This window comes from Pristiophorus japonicus, chromosome 12 (assembly GCF_044704955.1).
Source record: "Pristiophorus japonicus isolate sPriJap1 chromosome 12, sPriJap1.hap1, whole genome shotgun sequence".
In the NCBI taxonomy this organism is placed as follows: Eukaryota; Metazoa; Chordata; class Chondrichthyes; family Pristiophoridae; genus Pristiophorus; species Pristiophorus japonicus.
The window spans coordinates 59,194,358-59,221,360 of NC_091988.1; the positions used below are offsets into that span (position 1 = coordinate 59,194,358).

At 46.8% G+C, this 27,003-nt stretch overlaps 1 protein-coding gene across 2 annotated transcripts in view; it reads left to right on the forward strand.

Moving 5' to 3' along the window:
* Positions 1-27,003, forward strand: part of LOC139277284 (macrophage-stimulating protein receptor-like) — a 211,068-nt gene that overhangs the window by 129,630 nt on the left and 54,435 nt on the right. For both annotated transcript variants that reach the window (XM_070895548.1, XM_070895549.1), the window contains exons 7-8: positions 6,448-6,586; positions 15,008-15,144. In XM_070895548.1, the coding sequence (XP_070751649.1) occupies positions 6,448-6,586; positions 15,008-15,144 (276 nt within the window). The remainder of the gene's footprint in view (positions 1-6,447; positions 6,587-15,007; positions 15,145-27,003) is intronic.

Genomic DNA, 27,003 nt, shown 5'->3' on the forward strand with positions numbered 1-27,003 from the left:
CCTCACTTTTCTCTCTCTCTCTTCCCTTACTTTTCCATCCCCTTTGTTCCCTCACCCTCGCTCTCTTTTCTTTTCACTTGCCATTTTCCTTTTTGCCATTCCAACAATTTTCTCTTCACTCTACTTCCTGCAGCCTGGGGAGGAAGAGGGAGCTTGACTGATCAATCAGCCAGGTTTTATAAAGAGTGTGGGGAGTGGACTAATGCGTGTGGCGGGAGGCGTGAGAAACTTGACAAGCCACTAAAGTCGGACAGGATGGCCCTGACTATCCTGTGCGGTGGGTGTGCCAGTGATTTCAGTCACTTTTGTGCCATTTGTTGTACATTAGAAAATCAGAGTGAACATCTTGGCAATCTTGAATCTGGTGTTTACATAGGATATACAGACTATTAGAAATAGACTATTTGGCCCAACCAGTCCATGCCGGCGTTTATGCTCCACTCGAGCCTCCTCTCGTCTTTCCTCATCTAAATCTATCAGCATAACCCTCTATTCTCTTCTCCCTCAGTGGGTAACACACTTGCCTCTGAGTCAGAAGGTTGTGGGTTCAATTCCCACTCCAGGGACTTTAGCACATAAATCTAGGCTGATACTCCAGTGCGGTGCTGGGGGAGCGCTGCACTGTCAGAGGTGCCGTCTTTCGGATGAAACGTTAAACTGAGGTTCTGTCTGCTCCTTCGAGTGGACGTAAAAGATCCCATGGCACTATTTCGAAGAAGAGCCGGGGAGTTATCCCCGGTGTCCTGGCCAATATTTATCCCTCAATAAACATAACAAAGAAACAGATTAACTGGTCATTATCACATTGGTGTTTGTGGGAGCTTGCTGTGCACAAATTGTCTGCCGCGTTTCCTACATTACAACAGTGACTACTCTCCAAAAGTACTTCATTGGCTGTAAAGCACTTTGAGACATCCGGTGGTTATGAAAGGCGCTATGTAAATCCAAGTTTTTTTAAATTATTGATGACCTCTAGTTATGCTCTTCCCCACAACTTATGCACACTATTTGTTTTACTTCCTCATTTCAGGGCTAGTACGATGACGCAGTATTTATCTATAGATCACAACCTCTGATTGCTGGTCGACTCATAAAAGTGGCTTGTACAAAATGTTAGATCGGTCTCAGTTCTTGTGTGTCCTTGCTTGAAGGGTTGATTCACTTTCTATTTTTATACAGGTTAATTAATTGGAAGAATGGTTTAAAAAAAAAGGTGATGTCTCTAGCTCTGCCCATTTGTACGTGAAAATTGCAATTGATTTGCATATTTAAGAAGCGTCCCATCTGTTCCAGGCGGATGGGTTGCTCGCCCATTTACAGGCACGCCAGGACATTGCATCAGGCAGGTTGTGGCCATTAATGGGGTGGCTGATGACGTGACTTTTAATTGTTGACCGCTTGTTTTTCAGGTGACCTACTGGCCAGTGGAAAATGACCCCCCCCACCCCAACCCCAAAAGTGGGTTGAATTTCTACTGCATTCCTCCCGATGGTCCGGTGTAACTTTGGTGGAAGAGCTGTGAAATCCCCAGAAACATAACATACATGTCCTTGATACACAGCTCCTCCACTGAAGTTACACCACACAAAGAGGAGAACCTCCATCTAAATTCACCCCCCACCCCCCCATGCCTGGTCAGGTGTCTGAGGTTGATGTTGTTTGAGGGATAATTTTGGTCAGGCCACCAGGTCAAGAACTCACTTGCTCTTGTTCAAATTTGTTGCCATGGGATCTTTTACATCAGATATCTGAGGGAGGACAAAGTCATTCAATTCAATCACCTTAAGGGTTTTGTTTGTCTGTATGTTAGAGCTTAGAAGGTGCGTGCTGAAGTTTTCTTTGCCCCAGTCAAATTTTGAAAAGTATTTCTTAGCCTGCCTGGTTCCTGTTGGGCAGTCTGCCTGAAGTCATCAGAAAGTTGTAGACGGGCCAGAGCGATTCTGTGAATAGCCAGCAACATAGGTTATTATTGCAGCACCAACACCAACAACTTGCATTTGTATAGCGCCTTGGAACCATGGGAGCTTGCTGTGCACAAATTGGCTGCCATGTTTCCCACATTACAATAGTGACTACATTTCAAAAGTGCCTCATCGGCTGTAAAGCGCTTTGAGACGTCCGGTGAACGTGAAAGGCGCTATATAAATGCAAGTCTTCCTTCTTTCTTTATCATAGAAAGTGGTGCCAAGGCGCTTATCTTGTGTCATGCTCAGCTTATGTTGCCGTGCAGTGAAGCAGACACAAACTTTTACTATTTTCCAGTGAATGATAGTTAATCCTGTAACTACTATGAATCTACCATGTGCCATTGATTCTGTTCATTTGTTGTTAATTAAATTGGTAGTTTATAGCTTACACCACTATCTGGTGAAGTGTTTATTCTTCTGCCTTCCAAAGTTGAGGAAGATCAACAGGTGGCACAACACAGCCAGTTGCCAAGATTTCTGTTTTACCCTCATACTGCAAATTAGCCAGATATTGGGCAGGTAAAGGCACATTCCAGGCCGTAGGCAGCGAGTGCTTTCCTATGGGAGTGGTTTGATGCACTGAACCTGGAAAAAAAACCAGAATAAAAAACCCAAAATGTATCTGTGGACAATTCAAGATATCCTTAAAGCAATATTATACCGAATTCTTTGCCCCCTCCACCAAGAGGTTCAAATGCTTTTTTTATTCATTTGCTGGATGTGAGCGTCGCTGGCAAGGCCAGCATTTATTGCCCATCACTAATTGCCCTTGAGAAGGTGAAAAAAAGACTTACATTTATCTTTCCTGACCACCGGACGTCTCAAAGTGCTTTACAGCCAATGAAGTACACTTGGAGTGTAGTCACTGTTGTAATGTGGGAAATACTGCAGCCAATTTGCACAAACAGCAATGTGATAATGACCAGATAATCTGTGTTTTTTTGTTATGTTGATTGAGGAATAAATATTGGCCAGGACACCAGGGATACCTCCCCTGCTCTTCTTCGAAATAGTGCCATGGGATCTTTTACGTCCACTTGAGAGAACAGATGGGGCCTCGGTTTAACGTCTCATCCGAAAGACGGCACCTCCGACAGTGCAGTGTTCCTTCAGCGCTGCACTGGAGTATCGGTCTAGATATTTTTGTGCTCAAGTCCCTGGAGTGGGACCTGAATCCACAACCTTCTGACTCAGAGGTGGGAGTGCTACCCACTGAGACACAGCTGGCACTGGTAGTGGTGAGTGCCTTCTTGAATAAAGGTGAGTGGCTTGCCAGGCCATTTCAGAGGAGCAATTAAGAGTCAACCATATTGCTGTGGGTCTGGAGTCACATATAATCCAGACCAGGTAAGGATGGCACATTCTTTCCCTAAAGGACAGTAGTGAACCAGATGGGTTTTTATGACAATCCGATAGTTTCATGGTTAGCATTACTGAGACTAGCTTTTTATTTAAACTCCCCAGCTGCCGTGGTGGGATTTGAACTCACGTCTCTGGATCATTAATCCAGGCCTCTGGATTACTAGTCCAGTGATATAACAACTATACTACCATACCCCCAGTCTGTGCTGATGTGTTGGATAAATTCGTACTACTTTTTTAATCCTGGATCCGGCATACTGAAATTTGTCTCAAAATGTAAGATGCAAATTAGGATAGTAATTTAACACAGGGTTTTGTGACCTACAAACCTGATGTTAGCTATGGTTTTTCTTCCTGCCTAGAGCAAGACTCTCAGGTCCTACTTCTATTCCAGTGTGAACAATAGAGTGGATTATTAGAGTACATTATGTGGTGTGAATGGGTTGGGCAGGTGGGGTATCAGCATTTTATCATTCTGTAGTGAAGCACAGTTGAACTGTGAATTTGGACAATATGTTTTATTTTCCTGTATCCTTTATCTCGATAAGAATACATTTAATTCAAAATGCAAAAAATCTTACCTATTTAAAAAAAAACAAATGGTCTTGATATATTCTTTACAACATCAGTAACAAACACATTACACAAGATGGCGATTACTGGAAACTTGTCATGTGACCTTGTCACATGATCCTTTTATTATATAAACATAATTAGTTGCATTACCACAGTAGTCCAGTGGGGGTGGGGGGAGGGGGGGGCGGGGGTCTATATTACAGGCCAAGCACGTGATGCCCTGGCAATAAGGGATGCAAGTTCGGTTTCCCTACTCTGCTGTAGCATGAGGAGGCTTTGAGAGAGGCTGGGTAATTTCCATAGGGTGAGGGGGAAGTCAGAAAGATAATCATGACTGGGACACACTTCTATGCCTCCTACAACAGCACAGATTGAATTCTCACCCTCCACACTACAAGGCGCTGCTTGCTTGGGAGTAGCTAAAATCTGGAGCTCTCTCTCCCCAAAAAAAGTTATTGAGGCTCGGTCAATAGAAAATTAAAAAACTGAGACTGATAGCTGTTTGTTAGCTGTGGTATTGAGTGTTACCGAACCAAGATGGAGTTAAGATGCAGATCAGCCATGAGCTAATTGAATGGCGGAATAGGCTCGAGGGGCTGAATGGCCTACACCTGTTCCTATGATTGGAGACAAAATTTGAAGAGGAAAATTCTACTGCAAGCCATTAGCACATTACCTACCAGAGCAACTTACTGTTGCATAGCTCTGTTGCATCCTGCACTAATTGTTGCCATGGCAACGCTCAATGCTGTGTTGTAATCTGTTTAAAAATAGTTGGTGCTCAATTGTCAGATTTCACAGAAATTTCCTCCAGCACAACCGCCGCTACCTGTGTGCAGGTTGGCAGTGGGTCTCGTCTCAGCTATTGTGCATTGCAGGACGGCACCGTGTAAAATATTCACGGTGGTAACATCATTAACAAAAACCACTGAGCATGCCATACTTAGTGGTAAAGAAAGAAAAAGTTTACATTTATATAACACGTCAATTTCTGTCTCCGAAACATCCCAAAGCTCCTCGCATACAATGAATTACTTTTGAGGTGTAGTTAGACTAATGGTAATGATACTACGTGTGACCAGAAGATGTCATGACCTTACCACAGATTGCGACGGCAGTGGAGTGCAGGCAACTTGATTGCACAACATTTCTGATAAAGTATGTGCAAGTTCTGCTCGAGAGTTGGTGTATTTTGCTCAAAGAATGATAAGGTTGCAACTGATCGATTATTGTTCTTTGGAGGTGCTTGCTGATGGAGTCTACCATTGACCTTAACCGAGAGAGCATCATATTGGCATCTTCTGACCTAAAATCTCTGGTATTTCTAGGGCTGCGCGGTAATGATTAAACTAAATTACTCCTAAATATGGAAGACCGAAAAGCGCCATTGGACGAAAATGCTTTTTACTTTCCCATTTGATGATAAAGGCTCATTTAGTGACACACTTATCCCTCTTATTTCATGTATTCTTGTTGGTTCTTCCATTTTTTTTTTCTCTGCCAGATTTCTCCCTCAAATCAACATCACTAAAAACAGATTATCTGGATATTATCATATTGCTGTTTGTGAGAGCTTGCTTTGCGCAAATTGGCTGCCGTGTTTCCTGCATTACAAGTGATTACGCTTCAAAAGTACTTCATTTGGGACCAAATGTTCCCTCTTTGTTTCGGTGCATGGGTCCTTTAACACGCAGGGCGGCCCATTTAAATGTTGGCGGTTTTTCTCATAAAAGCCATTGCATGGCATGCGCAGGACCCCCAGAGCATGGTCGCGCAGTTTCATGGGAACATTGATTGGGAGCAGGTTGTGAAAGGTGCTATATAAATGCAAGTCTCCCTTGCGTTGTTCATTCTTTCCCCTCCTCTTCTCTTCCCAAAGATGTTAACTTTTCACTGGGCTTTGGTTGAATAGGCACTGGGTACTCTCCAGATGCTCGCTCAGGTGCCAGTTCTCCACATGCCAACCTCGATGGTGACTATTGCCAAGTTCAGCCATGGATGTGGCATCACGGCCAAACCCCACGCTAACCCTGACCACCCTCCTCATCTGACGTCTATACATTCTCGCACACGCACGCACACACACACACTCCGCCCCGACCACCACCCCAGCTCAGATCAGTCAACTCAGCACAGATGCTGGATTGAACCGAGATCCTTCCTGATCTGTATGGCTCATAAGAAGATAAGAATTAGGAGCAGGAGTAGGCCAATTGGCCCCTCGAGCCTGCTCTGCCATTCAATAAGATCATGGCTGATCTTCTACCTCAACTCCACTTTCCTGCACAGTTCCTATATCCCTTGATTCCCTTAATATTCAAAAATCTATCGATCTCTGTTAGTTACAGCCTCAATCATCTGAGTCATGGGGGGAGTGTGGTGGGGAGCAGCTTTGCTTTTTGTTTGAACACAGGTATTCAGAAATATTGTGTAATGCAGTGTAGAAAGGGGTTAACATGATAGCTGTGGCTCTTGTTTGGAATGAAATGCGTGACTAATTTAATTTTAATTTGGAACAAAAACAGTCTGTGTTTTCTGGCAGGTTAGTGTGTAAACTGGAGATTACTGGAAAGTCTCAACCCATCACTTCGACAGAGATCAAGATCACGATTCAAGAGACCAAGCATAATGGAGAGTTCACCATTACTGGATCCACCTCCATCGCAGGATTTGAATTTGTGGTGAGGTTTCTGCAGCAGTGTGATTGTAAACATTCATTATCCATTACTTTTTTTTCACATGTAGTTTTTGAGAGCTAAATTTGTCATTAAGATGTTTCTAAATGTCCCCTTTAAATTGCAGAACCACCTCATGTAAAAGTTGTCCTTCAGTTCCCCGGGGCTTGTGTTGCTGAGGAATTTGACCTGTTTATATTATGAGGCAAGATCCTCAGCACCTACTGTGGGCAAGAGCTCATACCTGTCTGCCCTCATTTGGAGCTAGTCTCACTCGAGCCTCGATTTCAAAATCATCATCCTTGTTTTCCAATCCCTCCATTGCCTCGCCCCTCCCTATCTCTATAATCTCCTCCAGCCCCACAACCGCCCTCTCCCCCGCCCCGAGATGTCTGCACTCCTCTAATTCTGTCCTCTTGAGCATCCCTGATTATAATCGCTCAACCATTGGTGACGGTACCTTCTGTTGCCTCGGCCCCAAGCTCCGGAATTCCCTGCCTAAACCTCTCCGCCTCTCTACCTCTCTTTCCTCCTTCAAAAACGCTCCTTAGCTCTTTGTCCAAGCTTTTGGTTACATGCCCTAATTTCTCCTTATGCGGCTCGGTGTATAATATTCTTATGAAGCGCCTTGGGATGTTTCACCATGATGAAGGCACTATATAAATACAAGTTGTTGTTGCTTAAGAATACTGCCATTTTGATGTAAAATAGGCACAGCTCCATGTGCTTAAATGGGTTTGTGATCTGTCTCAACCCATATAACTTTCACTCCTAACTGTTCCACAATCTTTGACAAATCCGGAAACAAGAATGCCATAATATCTAAAAGACAACTCGCACTCCTATATTTAAAAGATGTGAAGAAACCTTCTAAATATGTGCCTTAGCCATGGGCACGTGCAATGTCATAGAAACAGGAAATGCTGGAAATAAACTGCAGGTGAGCCAGCACCAGCTTATTTCATATTTCTGGGTTTACAGTTTTTCCTTTCACATTTGACTGGCTTTTGCAGTGTTGTACGTTCTATCACTGGTATGCAGTGAATCATGTTTCATTGGGCCCAAGTTTCCACACGCGCCTAGAACGGCGCAGTCCCGACCTGGACGCCCGTTTTTCGCGCCACAAAGTGCGCCTAAAAAAATCCTCGGTATTCTCCACCTCCCTGCAGGTCCTCTGGCCCTTGGCGCAGTGCAGCACGAGCTGTGGGGGGGTGGAGCCAGGTCCCTGCGCTGAAAACAGTGCCGGGACCTCTGCACATGCGCGCTACAGTGGGCACACAAGTGCAGTAGCTCCAGGCGCCGAACTGTGTGGGAGGGGCCCGAAGCACGCAGCCCCTAGCCCTGGCTAAGTGGCCTCACTGGGGCTGCGTGAATAAGGCTCCTCCCACGGCCAGCTCCTGCTTCCCCCCCCCCCCCCGACCAGACCCGACACCCGCTCCCCCCCCCCACTCCCCGACTGACCCGACCCGACCCGCGCTCCTGTTCCCGCTCCCCGCCTCCCCGACTGGACCCGACCCGACCCGCGCTCCTGTTCCCGCTCCCCGCCCCCCCGACTGGACCCGACCCGACCCGCGCTCCTGTTCCCGCTCCCCGCCTCCCCGACTGGACCCGACCCGACCCGCGCTCCTGTTCCCGCTCCCCGCCCCCCCGACTGGACCCGACCCGACCCGACCCGACCCGCGCTCCTGTTCCCGCTCCCTGCCCCCCCGACTGGACCCGACCCGACCCGCGCTCCTGTTCCCACTCCCTGCCCCCCCCCGACTGGACCCGACCCGACCCGCGCTCCTGTTCCCGCTCCCCGCCCCCCCCGACTGGACCCGACCCGACCCGACCCGATCCGCGCTCCTGTTCCCGCTCCCCGCCTCCCCGACTGGACCCGACCCGACCCGCGCTCCTGTTCCCGCTCCCCGCCCCACCCGACTGGACCCAACCCGACCCGCGCTCCCGCCCCCCAACCCGACCCGACCCGACCCCCCCCCCCTCACTGGACCCGACTCCCGCTCCCAGACTGGGTCCGACCTGACCTCCCCCCCCTCCCTCTCTCTCCCCCCCCTCCCTCTCTCTCTCTCCCCCCTCCCTCCCTCTCTCTCCCCCCTCCCTCTCGCTCTCTCCCCCCCTCCCTCTCTCTCTCTCTCCCCCCCCCTCCCTCTCTCTCTCTCTCCCTCCTCCCCTCCCTCTCTCTCTCTCTCTCTTCCTCCCCCTCCTCCCTCTCTCTCTCTCCCTCCCCCCCCCCCACCCCCCACCCACCCGAACCGAACCTCCCCGACCCGACCCAACCCAACGCCACCTACCTGTAAATCTGGTGCTGGGGACGGGCCCTGCCCGAAGTCTCGGGCCGGCCCGTTCAGCCTTCGGTCCCGAAAGGCCTGCCTGAAGCACTTTCACACAGGTAGGAAGATGGTTTATTTAATCTTTTCTTTGCTTATAAATGTTTATTCAGGTTGGATTTATTTGTATAATATTTGTATAAGTATAAATAAGGATGTATTATAGAATTTAATGACTTCCCTCCCCCCCCACCTCGTTCTGGACGCCTAATTTGTAACCTGCGCCTGATTTTTTAATGTGTAGAACAGGTTTTTTCAGCTCTACAAAAATCTTCACTTGCTCCATTCTACTTTAGTTTGGAGTACGTTTTCACTGTGGAAACTTTCAAATCAGGCGTCAGTGGCCGGACACGCCCCCTTTTGAAGAAAAAATTCTGTTCCAAAGTAGAACTGTTCTACCTGACTAGAACTGCAGAAAAAAAAATGTGGAGAATTGCGATTTCTAAGATAGTCCGTTCTCCACCAGTTGCTCCTAAAAATCAGGCGCAAATCATGTGGAAACTTGGGCCCATTAAAACCTTCTTAATTTCATGGTCATGAAGTAACACTGCTCCCAATGCTCACTGCCCTCGCTCTCCAGCAGCTCTTTGCAAATGTCACTGGAGGCTTGAGCTCAGCTATTGGACCCATTGGAGCACAATACCAGTGGCATTTCGACAACACTCCTCCAAATAAAGAAAGCCACACGAGCCCTTTACAGGGAGGAAGGGAAAATGCAGTAGATGCTGAGCGTCAGAGGAAAGAGCATCGGCAGTGGAGGACAAGGCAAGCTCGGACAAAGAGAAGGATTTTTAATAGAGTTTTGGAAAGTAGGAAAGAAAGATGGAAGGCAAAGTGGACGGATTTAGGGAAGGAGTTTCAGGCTGAAAGAATGGTCGAGCAGCAAGACAAAGTTCCACACCTCCAGGTACAATTGAGTTTTATTGCTGGTCATAAAATGAGTGCAATTGTAACATTGCCCATTCTTAGTATTTTTATTTTGTTTTGCTCTTTCTGCTCTAAGCCTTTCCACACACAAACACGATGGGCGCAGTGCACATTGGCCTCTCCCATTGGCACCCTGCAACTGCCTGCCATGGGCTGGTTTTCCAGCCGATACTCTGTTTTCACCTGTGTGCTAGTTCCTCAAGGTCTACAGGGCTGTAGTAATATCCGCCCTCCTGTATGGATCAGAGGGATGGACGATGTACAGAAGACACATCAAGTCGCTGGAGATATATCACCAACAATGTTTCCGCAAGATCCTGCAAATCCCCTGGGAGGACAGATGCACCAACATCAGTGTCCTTACCCAGGCTAACATCCCCAGCATTGAAGCACTAACCACTCTCGATCAGCTTCACTGGGCAGGCCACTTAGTTCGCATGCCAGACACGACACTCCCTAAGCAATTGCTCTACGCGGAGTTCCTTCATGGCAAATGAGCCAAAGGTGGGCAGTGGAAATGTTACAAGGACACCCTCAAAGCCTCCCTGGTGAAGTGCAACATCACCACTGACACCTGGGAGACTCTGGCCGAAGACCACCCTAGGTGGAGAAAATCTATCCGGGAGGGCGCTGAGCTCCTTGAATCTCAAGCGCAGGCGGCGGAAGGAGCGTGTGGTAAATCAGTACCACCACCCCTTCCCCCGACGAATATCTGTCCCACCTGTGACAAGGTCTGTGGCTCTCGTGTTGGACTGTTCAGCCACCAAAGAACTTACTTTAGGAGTGGAAGCAAGTCTTCCTTGATTTCGAGGGACTGCCTATGATGATGATGGTGAGTTCCCCATGTACAGTGGGAAACAAAGCCTCAGGATCTACATCGGAGTATTGTATTAAAGGTGCGGCGGGAGATCGTGGTGGAGGTGCAGCGGGAGATCGTGGCGGAGGTGTGGCGAGTGTTTTTGTGGTGGAGGAGCGGTGAGAAATTTTGGCGGAGGTGCAGCGAATGAGGGTACAGGGCCCAGGGGCAGCACGGGCCAGCTCACACTGCGATATGTGTGCGCACTAGGTCCATGCAGCAGAGCAGGTCTCCAGTCATCCTGGTTAACCCTTGCCACTGGATAAAGGCCTAGATCTGTCAAACCCGCATGGTGGCTGATGTGCAACGGTCACCACACATTAAAAAAATCCACACACAGGCATCTTCCATCCCCTCAATTGGAGTTCAGGACTGGAACATCGGGTCCTTCATTGAAACATCTGTGAACTCATGTGGAAGCAAGTTATCCTCGTTTGAGGGACCACCTAAGATGAGTTCTCCATGTTGAGAGGCTTCGGCTGATATGTGGCGCGAATGTTACTTGGCACTTAAATGCCGGGCTATGACTATCTCCAACAAGCGAGAGTCTAACCTTGACATTCAGCGGCATTATCATTGCCGATTTCCCCACCATCAACATCCTGGGGGTCTCCATTGACCAGAGACATAAGTGGACCAGCGCATAAGTAGTATGGCTACAAGAGGCTGGGTATTCTGTGATGAGTGTCTCACCTCCTGACTCCCCAAAACCTTTCCACCATCTACAAGGCACAAGTCAGGAGTGTGATGGAATACTTTCCACTTGCCTGAATGAGTGCAGCTCCAACAACACTCAAAAAGCTTGACATCATCCAGGACAAAGCAACCCGTTTCATTGGCAGCCCATCCACCACCTTCAACATTCACTCCCTGCACCATTGGCGCACTGTGGCTGCAGTGTGTACCGTCTACAAGATGCACTGTAGCAACTCGCCAAGGCTTCTTCAGCAGCACCTCCCAAACCAGCGACCTCTACCACCTAGAAGGACAAGGGCAACAGGTGCATGGGATCACCACCACCTCCAAGCCACACACCATCCTGTCTTGGAAGGATATTGCCATTCCTTCATCGTCGCTGGGTCAAAATCCTGGAACTCTCTCCCTAACTGCACTGTGGAAGTACCTTCACCACACGGACTGCAGCGGTTCAAGAAAGCGGCTCACCACCATCTTCTCAAAGGCAATTAGGGATGGGCAATAAGTTCTGGTCTTGCCAGAGACACCCACATCCTGGAACGACTTGGGCGGACCTGTTAGGAGAGTAAAAGTGAGGTGAGGTGCATTTGCCTCTTCCTCTGCCTGGCCAAAGCCTGACGATTGGACTCACCATGCCTGCAGTTGTCAAAGTCTCCTATAACTGTATTTTTGCAAATGATTCTGCTATACCAGTGTCCGACTGCTCTTTCCCAGCCAGTGAAAGTAAATTTGCTGCACCACTCCAAGGAGCCATGGTGGCAGCTGAGCTAGTTCCCCTGCAGCTTGGAAAATTGGAATCCGATGGATTAACTGGCTTCAAAGGACACATGCACTACAAGCAGGCAAGTCTCGGTAGTAATGCCTGCATGAGCCAATGCGAAGACAGCTCTGTTTGGGAGCATTTCCCCCCATGCAACAACAATTATTTGCATTTATATAGGGTCTTTTCATGTTGTAAAATGTCCCAAGGTACTTCACAGCAGCGTAACCCAAGAGAAAATTGACACAGATCTAAATAAGGAGGTATTGGGACTGGTGACCATCATGATCATAGGCAGTCCCTCGTAATCAAGGAAGACTTGCTTCCACTCTTAGCATGAGTTCTTAGGTGGCTGAACAGTCCAATACGAGAACCACAGTCTCTGTCACAGGTGGGGCAGATAGTCGTTGAGGGAAAGGGTGGGTGGGACTGGTTTGCCGCACGCTCCTTCCGCTGCCTGCGCTTGATTTCTGCATGCTCTCGGCGATGAGACTCGAGGTGCTCAGCGCCCTCCCGGATGCATTTCCTCCACTTAGGGTGGTCTTTGACCAGGGACTCCCAGGTGTCAGTGCGGATGTTGCACTTTATCTGGAAGGCTTTGAGGGTGTCCTTGTAACATTTCCTCTGCCTACCTTTGGCTCGCCGTGAAAGAGTTCCGAGTAGAGCGCTTGCTTTGGGAGTCTTGTGTCTGGCATACGAACATTGTGGCCTACCCAGCGAAGCTGATCAAGTGTGGTCAGTGCTTCAATGCTGGGGATGTTAGCCTGGTCAAGGACACTATTGTTGGTGCGTTAGACCTCCCAGGGGATTTGTAGGATCTTGTGGAGACATCGTTAGTGGTATTTCTCCAGTGACTTGAGGTGCCTACTGTACATGGTCCATGTCTCTGAACCATACAGGAGGGCGGATATTACTACAGCTCTGTAGACCATGAGTTTGGTGGCAGTTTTGAGAGCCTGGTCTTCAAACACTCTTTTCCTCAGGCGGCCGAAGGCTGCACTCGCGCACTGGAGGCGGTGTTGAATTGGGACTGGTGATCAAAAGCTTGGCCGAAGAGGAGGAAAATTTTAAGCAGAGCCTTAAAGGAGGAGAGAGAGGTAAAGAGGTTTGGGGAGGGAATTCCAGAGCTTTAGGGCTTCGATGGCTGAAGCCCTAACACTAACATCGGGGAAGTTGTTGCTGCCCCAAACTGTATCTCACATATAGTCTCCTCCATCCCTTCTGTGTGACATAAAGGAGACTGAAATAATTTATTGCTGCTGAATTATGTATGTGATAATGACCAGATAATCTCTTGTAGTGATGTTGATCGAGGGATAAATATTGGCCGGGACACTGGGGATAACTCCCCTGCTCTTCTTCAAAATAGTGCCGTGGGATTTTTTACCGTAAGATTTGTATGTGGGTGACCGAATGAATGCAGTATTCTACAAATAGATTGACAAACTAGAAACTTAGTCCATATGATTTTGGTTCATGTAACTGCTGTTATGATCTCAGAGTGACTTGGATAGGTTAGGTGAGTGGGCAACTGCATGGCAGATGAAGAATAATGTGGATAAATGCGAGGTTATCCACTTTGGTGGTAAAAACAGAGAGACAGACTATTATCTGAATGGTGACAGATTAGGAAAAGGGGAGGTGCAACGAGATCTGGGTGTCATGGTACATCAGTCATTGAAGGTTGGCATGCAGGTACAGCAGACGGTTAAGAAAGCAAATGGCATGTTGGCCTTCATATTGAGGGGATTTGAGTACAGGGGCAGGGAGGTATTGCTACAGTTGTACAGGGCCTTGGTGAGGCCACACCTGGAGTATTGTGTACAGTTTTGGTCTCCTAACTTGAGGAAGGACATTCTTGCTATTGAGGGAGTGCAGCGAAGGTTCACCAGACTGATTCCCGGGATGGCGGGACTGACATATCAAGAAAGACTGGATCAACTGGGCTTGTATTCACTGAAGTTCAGAAGAATGAGAAGGGATCTCATAGAAACTTTTAAAATTCTGACGGGTTTAGACTGGTTAGATGCAGGAAGAATGTTCCCAATGTTGGGGAAGTCCAGAACCAGGGGTCACAGTTTAAGGATAAGGGGTAAGCCATTTAGGACTGAGATGAGGAGAAACTTCTTCACCCAGAAGTGGTGAACCTGTGGAATTCTCTACCACAGAAAGTAGTTGAGACCAATTCGCTAAATATATTCAAAAAGGAGTTAGATATAGTCCTTACTACTAGGGGGATCAAGGGGTATGGCAAGAAAGCAGGAATGGGGTACTGAGGTTGCATGTTCAGCCATGAACTCATTGAATGGCAGTGCAGGCTTGAAGGGCCGAATGGCCTACTCCTGCACCTATTTTCAATGTTTCTATGTTTCTGTGTTTCAAATGGTTGAAGATGGAATCTTGAGGTGTTCCTGCTCGCCCTCCAATACCTCCTCATCTCATACCTCGCCTCAAGTGACCATTCTTTGGTAGAAGGATGGTATTAGGAGCCAGATTGGTGATGATGAGGCGTGCGGCACAGCAATGCTCAATTCTGTCCTCACTCATGTGCTTTCCAATCCCTGGGTGGTGATCAGAAGTGGGAAGAGAACTCTCACTCCATCCCTGTATTAACGTCCTGTCAAATGGTGCGAAGCCAATTGCAGTGCCATTACAGCTGCACCCTGCTGGAACCACTGAGCTCTGCACAGATAAAGGAATGGACCTGGGACTGTTCCCATCTGTCTGGCACGCTCCCTAGCAAACTGCGTACTCGCTAAGCCAATGGGTGTAATATATTTGGATATTGGAGGGGCTCTGTTAGTTCTGCAGATGTTAAGGGTTGTGGGGTAGCTATGAACCCATATCATTTTTTTTTGTAGGAACCTATTATAACTCACGTGACTCCAACGTACGGGCCTCAAGATGGTGGGACTTCGATTACATTATTTGGGAGACATCTGACAGCTGGCAATAACCAGAAAGTGACAATCGGTGGAAAAAGCTGTATCATAACCAGGTAAGAGATTGGGACTGAAAAAAGTTGCACAAGAGGCATTATCCAAACCTTTGATTTAAGCCTGGTTCCAAATTGATTAAAACTGTCAGTTTTTAAAGGGGGTAGTTGCTGTGTTGGATTTGAACTAGACCTGCGATCCTGAGTCCAGCACAACAACTACAAGTGTCTGTGCTGAAGCAGTTGCTGCATCTGCAACAGCACAAGCACTTAACGCCCGACCAATCAGGTGTTCCGCTGCAGCTCGCCAGTCGGTCCCAGCATAAAATTGTCCGTCTCAGATGCTGCCAGCGTCTCTCAGGTAGGTCCAGAGGTTTATTGGGGGTGGGCTGTGGGTGGGGTGAGAGTTGAATGGGAGGCTGGGCTTGGGCGGGGTGGCAGTACTGGTGTGGCTCTCCTCCTAAAAGTTCATTTGCCTTGCTTTGACGGGACCGCTTATCGTTCGGCTGCAGACCTGGAAAAATTAGGTGGAGCTTGGGCAGGGCAAGCTTCGCATAGTTTTCTGACCAATTTCAGACGGGATCCTAAAACCCTGATTAGTGTATATATAAGCGGCCTAACATCTGTTTCAGGCGGATGTCTGGGACGCCTAAATCCAATATCGCGTTTGCGCACTTTCGGGGTGAATTGGGCGTGGGACAAAGCGCCCTGAAATTGGTAGAGTTTGTACCTTTTTTACAGCCAAAAAAACAGGTGAAACACACAACAATTTCTTCCTCTGTGTTTGTCAAGGTGGAGGATGTCTATGCTAATGAATGGAGAACTTTCCATTTTAGATAGCTTTTTAGCACACCCAAGGCAAGTATAGTATGCACAGAAAAAAAAGAAAGACTTGCATTTATATGGAGCCTTTCACAACCACCGATCTAAGCGCTTTACAGCCAATGAAGCACTTTTAGAGTGTAGTCACTGTCGTAATGTGGGAAACACGGCAGCCAATTTGCACAAAACAAGCTCCCACTGTGATAATGACCAGATAGTCTGTTTTTTTTTTTGTTATGTTGATTGAGGGATAAATATTGGCCCAGGAAACAAGAGATAACTTCCCTGTTCTGCTTCGAAATAGTGCCATGGGATCTTTTACATCCACCATAGAGGACAGACGGAGCCTCAGTTTAACATTTCATCCGAAGGACGGCACCTCCGACAGTGCAGCATTTCCTCAGCTGGAGCGATAGCCTAGATTTATGTGCTCAAGTCGCTGGAGGGGGACTTGAACCCACAACCTTCTGACTCAGAGGCAAGAGTGCTTCCCACTGAGCCACAGCTGACACTTAAAAGGCTCCTTTTATTCTGCCCCAATCTGAAAGAGGGTGTCCACACACCTGCCTTCTTGTGACCTCTGAGATTTGGAAATTTAGGGGCAGTTTTTGCCTTGGATCCAGAACTGGTCGCAAATTGCCCAACCTGATCTCGTAATTGGCCCTTACAGTCAAATTACAGAGGCGCTCTCATTCCAACTGCCTGGTTCCAGAGGTGATGGTCTAGCACATAACCCACTGAGTCACCCAGTCCTGCTCTCCCCAGCTTGAATTTTTTAATGTAAAATAAATATATTTTTTTACTTAAATGTTTCAAAATGGGCGACAATCATGACATTATTTCACAGTGCACCCATCGATTTACAAACAAGGAATTGCGCTATCAAGATTCCTTTCTCAAGTCCCTCTTCCCTCTTCAAGGACGTTGAACATCTTGTCACCTTCCAAATCCATAGCCATCTTACCTGCAACTCTGTTTGAACCTCTCCAATGAAGTTTCCGCCCTAACCAAAGTCAGCAATGACATTGGGCTCAATTTTCCCCGGTGATTGGTGGCATTTTATTGGCGCGTGCCGCTTTTTTTGGCGTAAGTTTAAAAAATGTAAGTTTCCCCAATGAATTACGCGCTAGCGTAACTCAGTTAGTTACGATTTTTTTAGGTTTGGTTTTTTTTTGCGTCATAGGGGGGGCATAGCCTGATGTCTGCACCAGTTTTTCTCAATTATGTAAGTTTGCTCAAAAAAGATTTCTCCTAGGTCAGCGTATGTGACCACTCCTAAAAACCTTCTGGTGAGTTAAGAAAAATCAGCGCAGAAAGACAACATTGTTTTTCAGCGAAGTTTTGGAGGGAGCGAAGAACACTTATTAAAAAGTACATTTTTTTACCTTAAAATGCAGTAAATGGAAGTTTGCTGGAATTCTGTAAGTTTTCATTTTTTTTAAACTGACATGCAAACAGGGTTCGAGGGTCGGAGCGTCGGTCGGCAGAATCTGATACTCGCCTGGATACAGGGACTCGGCTTCAAAAGAAGCCCAATGGAGGGGTGGGGTCTGTGGAAGGCATACGGAAGGCATCAGAAGCCTGCACTACGCATCAAATGTAGCCCGGGAGTTGGCAGGGGTGGGGGGCTCCCGATCACTGCGCCTGCTCAGAAATGTGTGTGGTCCCTACAGACCTTGTGGGGTGGGAGAACAAAGAACCTTGTCCTGCCTGCCTGTCGTTTTGAGCTTTTTGCAAAGGTAAAATTTAAATATGGGGGCAATACTGACAATGCCATACCTTGTGCAAGCCTTCTGCATCATAGTGCTACGTAGGAGACAATTGATTCGACGTCATCGCATCAGGAACATCAAAGCCCATAGGGTGCTGGGCAGGAGACCTTACCCACCTCGGGTTTATCGAGACAGGCGTTCGTACCTGCACCTGAGTGATGCAGACTGTGTCAGAAGGCTGCGTTTCTGCAAAGATGTTGTAACCGAGATCTGTGAGCTAGTAAAAGCAGACCTGCAACCTAGAAGCATCAGGATGACTGCTTTGTCAGTTGAAGTGAAGGTTACAGCTGCTATTTCATTCTATGCATCTGGATCATTCCAGGCCACAACTGGGGATGTGTGCGCCATTTCTCAACATGCAACACATATCTGCATTTGGCAGGTGACTGCTGCAATATATGCCTGGAGGAATGACTACATAAAGTTCCCCATGATCGCCCAGGCAATGAGTGACAGGCTGTTGACTTCTCCAGGATTTCTGGCTTCCTGAAGGTACAGGGCTGCATTGATTGCACCCACATCACCTTACGGGCATCTTTGGAGGATTCCAAGATGTACAGGAACAGAAAAGGTTTCCACTTCGTGAATGTGCAGCTCGTGTGTGACGACATGCATCGCATAATGTCAGTTGATGCAGGATACCCTGGGAGCACCCATGATGCGTTCATCCTACACGAGAGTGTTATGTCTGCCATTTTTCAGCAGCAGCCAGAAGGGCAGAGCTGGCTACTAGGAGACAAAGGGTACGGCCTCACCAGCTGGCTCATGATGTCTCTATGCGTAACCTGGACGGAAGCTGACTGGGAATACAACATGTCGCACATTGCGACGCGCATCTTAATAGAGAGGACCATTGGCATCTTGAAGCAGCATTTCCGATGCCTGGACCCTTCCGAAGGCTAATTGCAATACTCCCCTGAGATTATCGGTCAGGTCACTGTTGTGTGCTGCATGCTGCATAACTTAGCCATCATGAGGCAGCAGCAGCTGATAGTAGAAGACCCACCTGCGGTCAGAGTGGCTGATGATAATGATGAGGAAGATGCAGCCAATGAGGAGGAGGAAGTCAAGGATGAGGAAGCCATGCAACTACCTGAATCCGGAACACGACAGCGGAGGAGGGCGGGCCATTGTGCCCCTTTAACGATCGCTTGAGCCTTGCACCAGCTGCTCATCTGTGAATGCTTTGCTGCCTGAAGGCTCAGTGGAAACTATTCCACATGGACCATGTTTACTATTTGGACCTGTTCCTTAATGTTGTGTTGTGTTAATGGAACAAATGATGGAAATTATTCTTGTTTACTTCAAAAAGTTGTGTTAATAATCGAACAAATAATGAAATTATAAAATGAAATATATTTTATTCAAAAGCTTAACAAATATTTGTTTGTACTTAACTTTAATAAATATATTCTTGTATCAAACTTTAAAGTTTTCACTTAAGATCATTTACAAACTTTGAGATCACTTACTAACTTTTAAACTTGTAAATTTACATACCGTACAAAAAACTTTTAATTTGAGAACAGTTACAACAGGAACAACAATAATAATAACAACAACAACAACAGCAGCAAAGAAAGGCTGCACCCATCTCTCCTCCACCTTATTCTAAGACCGCCCGCTGCGTTTGGTCTTGTTGACTCCGCCCCTGTCCGCAGGTGGCAGTGTTTCTTGGATTGGTACCAAGCTTATTCTTTCGAACACCTCGGGTAATGCGCACTTCTTGATGGCGGGTGGGGGCGGATGGGGGTGGCACAGCCGGTAATGAGGCTGGTCTGGGGATTGGATTGGGAGTGGCAGTTGATTCTGTCAATGGGCGTGGTGTCTGGGTGTGTTCCCTTATTGCAGTCGTTAACTCCGACATTCCCTCCCTCATGTGCCCTGACTGTCTCAACTACCTCCAACATTCCCTCCCTCATGTTCACTGACAGCGCATCAGCTACCTGTGACATTCCCTCCCTCGTGCACCGACATTGTTTCTGCTGACTGAGATATTCCCTCCCTCATGTTCCCAGACAGCGTTCCCATTTCTCGTGAGTGTTGTTACTTCTCCCGACAGTCCCATACCTCATTACCCACCCCACTGATGGTGTCCAGGAGTGATCGGGTAAGGTCAATGCTCTCCGCACTCATTGCCATCATGTGAACCACATCTGTTAGATCCAGCACCTCAGGAGAGCGCGGTCGAGCTCTCCTTCCCCTCCTCACCCTGGGTGTGCCTCACTGCACCCCACCACTGGGACCTGCAGCCTGGTACAGTGGGCCCCTGGGTGTGCCTCGCTGCACTCCACTGGAATTCCCAGCCTCGGACGGTGGGAAACCATGGAATGTCCCACCAACACTCAAACCACTACTCAGGGAAGGAGCTGACACCTCAATGGGTGGCACCTGCACCTCCTCAAAAGTGAGTACAACAGTGGGGACTTCATCCATCACCTCCACCTCCCCTCACCCCCATGCTCTTGGTCTAGAAGGAGTGATTGGAAGATGGTCTCCTCTTCAGGCTCGTCCTCGTCTGAATCTTCTTCTGCATCGTCGGGGTTGGCCTCAATTCTGCAAAATATAACAGAACAGGCAAATGGTTAGCAGCAGAGGAGGGGGCAGGGTGGGTGGCATGAGTAGGCTCACACAGCGCAGGCAGCAGGCTGATTTAAAGGACCACGATGAATGATGGCACATTGCATCAACCGAAGCGTAGCTGATGGAGACATCCCCATGAACCGAAGCATGGCTAGCCCGCACAGTACTTAACATTTAGCAAAGCCAGACTGTGGAATTTGCAGGACATAGAAACATAGAAACATAGAAAATAGGTGCAGGAGTAGGCCATTCGGCCCTTCGAGCCTGCATCGCCATTCAATGAGTTCATGGCTGAACATGCAACTTCAGTACCCCATTCCTGCTTTCTCGCCATACCCCTTGATCCCCCTAGTAGTAAGGACTACATCTAACTCCTTTTTGAATATATTTAGTGAATTGGCCTCAACAACTTCCTGTGGTAGAGAATTCCACAAGTTCACCACTCTCTGGACTTACCCTCTCCCTCGAGTGTGGGCCCAGCTTGTGCAGTGGTGGTTGCTTTTCTCCAGGCAGGACCCATCAAAGCAGTGACCCTCTCTTCCAAGGGTGTCAGTGGGTGCAGATTTGCTGGGCCTCCTCCTGTTCAAGTTCTTTCTCATTTGTTGTGTGCCACTTTTCTCTGCAAAGATGAAAATATAATTTTTTCGAGAGGGTTTCTTTCTGCTGGGTAGGACATATACATATGGTCATAATTACAATTGCAATTCTATTGAAAAATTTAAATATTATTTACACTAACTACTTTTTGCACTGGCCTCCAGACCTCGGGGTGCTCACCATTGCACAGTAATCTTCTGCAAGTTGGTTCCAGCGTTTTTTCATTTCTTTGGGTGGAACTTTTATGTGACCTCTGCTGGTGTCGAGCTCCTGCCATCTGCCCTCAATCACAGTAACGAGTGCCTCCACTTCATCCTGTAAGAAATTCTTGGTCCTTGCACCGCGTTGCATCTTGTATTGCAGCTCCGATTTTTCCAATGACAATTAAAGTACTCACACATCATTGAAAAGTTCTCACTCACACAACTGGCTCTTTTCAAATGGCCGATTGCAGACCGGGAGCTGTACTGCGCATGTGCGCCCATAGGAATCGCATCAAAATCGTCCTTTTTTTCCCGCACATGTGCAGAAGGGGCGGCATCATTTTTTTCGGCGCAGACATTAGACTCCACCCCCCGAGGCTACAGGACAGCTGCATGGTGCCAATTTCAAAAAATAGAATGGGAAAACTTGGCACATTTCTTTTTGGAGCAGTTCTGGCCTAGAAAAACAGGCATAACTCTGGCAAGACTCTAAAAATCGGCTTTGGGGAAAATTGAGCCCACATTCTGTGACTGTGACCACGGTGCATTATATCTTTTAGCTATACTAAACAATGTACTACTGAAAAACATCGGAGCTAAACGATATTTAGCTAGCTTCCAGAGAAACAACCCCAATTCTATTGACCAATGTGAATGATGTATGTGTTCAAAGAGTTCAACTCTTCTGGTGTCAATCACACAGCCCTGCTTGTACTGTAGATGACCTCCAAATCAATGAAGGACTGGCACATTGTTATTCTACATCACTCGTTTACTCCCTCTTTGCTAATAAGGGTCCTCACACAGGTCCAAAAAAGGCAAGACATACTTATATCGGTCAGAAAGAGCCGTCTCCTGGCTTGTGATCTTGACTGCTTATCTTTCGCTCCTCGTATAGAATGTTTCTTTTGTATGAGCCTTCATGGTTAAATCTAGCAGTAACATTTTCCTTTCCTAGCATTCAGTCTGACTACTCACTACATTTTGAGGATACATTTAAGACAATTCTTCAGGCAATTGCTTCTTAAAACCCATCTCTTTGACCAAGCTTTTGGTCACGCGTCCTCATATAATATTCCTCAAGCTTATCATTCAATTTTAAATTATCATTATGCTTCTGTGAAGTGTTTTGGGATATTTTTATGTATTAATTGCAAATTGTTTTTGTGATATATCCTTACAACATCACTAACAAACATACTCTGCAAGATGGCTCCAACAGAAAGTATCATCATGTGACTTTGACACATGACCCTTTTATTGTATTTACATCAGTAGTTGCATTACCACAGCAGTCCACTAGGTGGAGCAGTAGTCTTCTAGGGAGAACTCTATTACAGTTTTACGAGGTGATGCTGACTTTTGAGAGTGATATATTTATGGAGATCAACGAGAAGATCTGCACATTTGTTGTTCCCTGTTATGGAGGAGAAATTACTGCACCTCCTACCCCCTTTAATTTTTGGCTGGGTTTTGTACCATTTGTTGTGCACTTGTCGTCATTTTACAAACTATGACCATTCAAGCATTGTAGGCACTAAATTGGTGTCAATAAGCAACTTTTAGAGATTACTTTTGAACAATGTCACCAACATTGTGATATTGTTACCAAGATCATACTATGTAGTGGTTCCAAATTTTGAATTTAATAATCGTCTCTACTTGGACCTGAGAATGGCAAACCCAGAATATGTCATACACTGAGTGTCTGTCACCGATATCGCTCTTTAACACATGCTGCCTATGATTAATTAGGTTTGCAATCTAAGATAACGACTTGCGTTTGATGCAACTGTGTTGGATTGAGTGGCTGGCCTACCACATCCTACCTCTTGAGGAATGGTGCAAGAGGGAGGGATTCAAATTCCTGGGACATTGGAACCGGTTCAGGGGGAGGTGGGACCAGTACAAAATGGATGGTCTGCACCTGGGCAGGACTGGAACCGATGTCCTAGGGGGAGTGTTTGCAAGTGTTGCTGGGGAGGGTTTAAACTAATATGGCAGGAGGATGGGAACCTATGCAGGGAGACAGAGGGAAGTAGAATGGAGGCAGAAGCAAAAGATAGAAAGGAGATAAGAAAAAGTGGAGGGCAGAGAAATTAAAGGCAAAAATCAAAAAGGGCTATATTACAACATAATTCTAAAAGGACAAAGAATGTTAAAAAAACAAGCCTGAGGGCTGTGTGTCTCAATGCGAGGAGCATTCGTAATAAGGTGGATGAATTAACTGTGCAGACAGCTGTTAACGGATATGATGTAATTGGGATTACGGAGATATGGCTCCAGGGTGACCAAGGCTGGGAACTCAACATCCAGGGCTATTCAATATTCAGGAAAGATAGACAGAAAGGAAAAGGAGGTGGGTAGCGTTGGTGGTTAAAAAGATGATTAACGCAATAGTAAGGAAGGACATTAGCTTGGATGATGTGGAATCTGTTTATGGGTAGAGCTGCGGAACACCAAAGGACAGAAAACACAAGTGGGAGTTGTGTACAGACCACCAAACAGTAGTAGTGAGGTTGGGGATGGCATCAAACAGGAAATTAGGGATGCGTGCAATAAGGGTACAGCAGTTATCATGGATGACTTTAATCTACATATAGATTGGGATAACCAATGCGGTGGAGGAGGATTTCCTGGAGTGTATAAGGAACGGCTTTCTAGACCAATATGTCAAGAAACCAACTGGAGAGCTGGCCATCCTAGACTGGGTGTTGTGAAATAAGAGAGGATTAATTAGCAATCTTGTGGTGCGAGACCCCTTGGGGAAGAGTGACTATAATATGATAGAATTCTTCATTAAGATGGAGAGTGACACAGTTAATTCAAAGACTAGGGTCCTGAACTTAAAAAAAGGGAACTTTGATAGTATGAGACGAAAATTGGCTAGGGTAGACTGGTGAATGAAACTTCAAGAGTTGACGGTGGATAGCAATGGCAGGCATTTAAAGATCACATGGATGAACTTCAACAATTGTATATCTCTGTCTGGCATAAAAATAAAACGGGGAAGGTGGCTCAACCGTGGCTAACAAGGGAAATTAGGGAGAGTGTTAAATCCAAGAAAGAGGCATATAAATTGGCCAGAAAAAGCAGCAAACCTGAGGACTGTGAGAAATTTAGAATTCAGCAGAGGAGGACAAAGGGTTAAATTAGGAGGGGGAAAATAGAGTATGAGAGGAAGCTTGCAGGGAACATAAAAACGGACTGCAAAAGCTTCTATAGATATGTGAAGAGAAAAAGATTAGTGAAGACAAATGTAGGTCCCTTGCAGTTAGAATCAGGTGAATTTATAATGGGGAACAAAGAAATGGCAGACCAATTGAACAAATACTTTGGTTCTGTCTTCACTAAGGAAGACACAAATAACCTTCTGGAAATACTAGGGGACCGAGGGTCTCGAGAGAAGGAGGAACTGAAGGAAATCCTTATTAGTCAGGAAATTGTGTTGGGGAAATTGATGGGATTGAAGGCCGATAAATCCCCAGGGTCTGATAGTCTGCACCCAGAGTACTTAAGGAAGTGGCCCTAGAAATAGTAGATGCATTGGTGGTCATTTTCCAACATTGTATAGACTCTGGATCAGTTCCTATGGATTGAAGGATAGCTAATTTAACCCCACTTTTTAAAAAAGGAGGGAGAGAGAAAATAGGGAATTATAGACCGGTTAGCCTGACATCGGTAGTAGGGAAAATGTTGGAATCAATTATTAAAGATGTAATAGCATTTAGAAAGCAGTGACAGGATCGGTCCAAGTCAGCATGGATTTATGAAAGGGAAATCATGCTTGACAAATCTTCTAGAATTTTTTGAGGATGTAACTAGTAGAGTGGACAAGGGAGAACCAGTGGATGTGGTGTATTTGGACTTTCAAAAGGCTTTTGACAAGGTCCCACACAAGAGATTGGCGTGCAAAATTAAAGCACATTTTATTGGGGGTAATGTATTGACGTGGAAAGAGAACTGGTTGGCAGACAGGAAGCAAAGAGTAGGAATAAACGGGTCCTTTTCAGAATGGCAGGCAGTGACTAGCGGGGTTCAGTGCTGGGACCTCAGCTATTTACAATATACATTAATGATTTAGACGAAGGAATTGAATGTAATATCTCCAAGTTTGCAGATGACACTAAGCTGGGTGGCAGTGTGAGCTTTGAGAAGGATGATAAGTGGCTGCAGGGTGACTTAGACAGGTTAGGTGAGTGAACAAATACATGGCAGATGCAGTATAATGTGGATAAATGTGAGTTTATCCACTTTGGTGGCAACAACAGGAAGGCAGATTATTATCTGAATGGTGACAGATTAGGAAAAGGGGAGGTGCAACGAGACCTGGGTGTCATGGTACATCAGTCATTGAAGATTGGCATGCAGGTACAGCCAGCGGTGAAGAATGCAAATGGCATGTTGGCCTTCATAGCGAGAGGAATTGAGTATAGGAGCAGGGATGTGTTACTACAGTTGTACAGGGCCTTGGTGAGGCCACACCTTGAATATTGTGTACAGTTTTGGTCTCCTAATCTGAGGAAGGACATTCTTGCTATTGAGGGAGTGCAGCGAAGGTTCACCAGACTGATTCCTGGGATGGCAGTACTGACATATGAAGAAAGACTGGATCGACTAGGCTTATAGTCAATGGAATTTAGAAGAATGAGAGGGGATCTCATAGAAACATATAAAATTCTGATGTGTTTGGACAGGTTAGATGCAGGAAGAATGTTCCCAATGTTGGGGAAGTCCAGAACCAGGGGACATAGTCTTAGGATAAGGGGTAAGCCATTTAGGACCAAGATGAGGAGAAACTTCTTCACTCAGAAAATTGTGAACCTGTGGAATTCTCTACCACTGAAATTGAGGCCAGTTCGTTAGATATATTCAAAAGGGATTTAGATGTGGCCCTTACCGCAAAAGGGATCAAGGGGTATGGAGAGAAAGCAGGAATGGGGTACTGAAGTTGCATGATCAGCCATGATCATATTGAATGGTGGTGCAGGCTCGAAGGGTTGAGTAGCCTACTCCTGCACCTATTTTCTATGTTTCTATTTAAACTTCAGATCATCCGAAACTCGACTGCCTGTGTCCTAACCTGCATCAAGTCCCGTTCACCCATCACCTCTGTGCTCGCTGACCTACATTGACTCCTGGTTAAGCAGGGCCTTGATTTAAAAATTCTCATCCCTGTTTTCAAATTCCTCCAAGACCTAGCTCCTCCCTATCCCTATAATCTCCTTCAGCCTCCCCGAGATATCTGCGCTCCTCTAATTCTGCCCTCTTGAGCATCCCTGACTATAATCGCTCAACAATTGATAGCCGTGCCTTCAGCTGCCTAGGCCCTAAGCTCTGGAACTCCCTCCCCAAACCTCTCAACCTCTCTACCTGTCTTTCCTTCTTTAAGACGCTCCTTAAAACCTACCTCTTTGACCAAGCTTTTGGTCATCTGCGCTAATTTCTTCTTCAGTGGCTCAGTGCCAAATTTTTGTCTGATACCACTCCTGTGAAGCGCCTTGGAACATTTTACAGGTACAGCATCGAAAATCCGGAATGTTCTGGAGGTCCAGATGTCGGAAGGGGGGGAGGAGCGGAGATTGAGACCGACGAGGTCCGAAGATCGGGACCGGTGAGGAGCAGAGGTCGGAAGCAGCGAGGAGCGGGGGCCAGAATCGGGAGAGGAGCGGGGGTCGGGGCGGGTGAGGTCCGGAGATTGGAAGCGGGGGAGGAGCGGAGCTCGGGACAGGCGAGGTCCGAAGATCGGGATGGGTGAGGAACAGAGGTCAGTAAGGGCGAGGAGCGGAGATCAGGATGGGCGAAGTGCGGTGGATGAGATGGGTAAGGTCCGGACGTCTGTTGAGATCTGGGTTTAAATGCAGTCCGATGGATGGGGTGAAAAAATCTCTTGTTTACAAAGGTAGTGCCTGAGGTCAATTTGGGTTATCACGGGTTATTTCGTA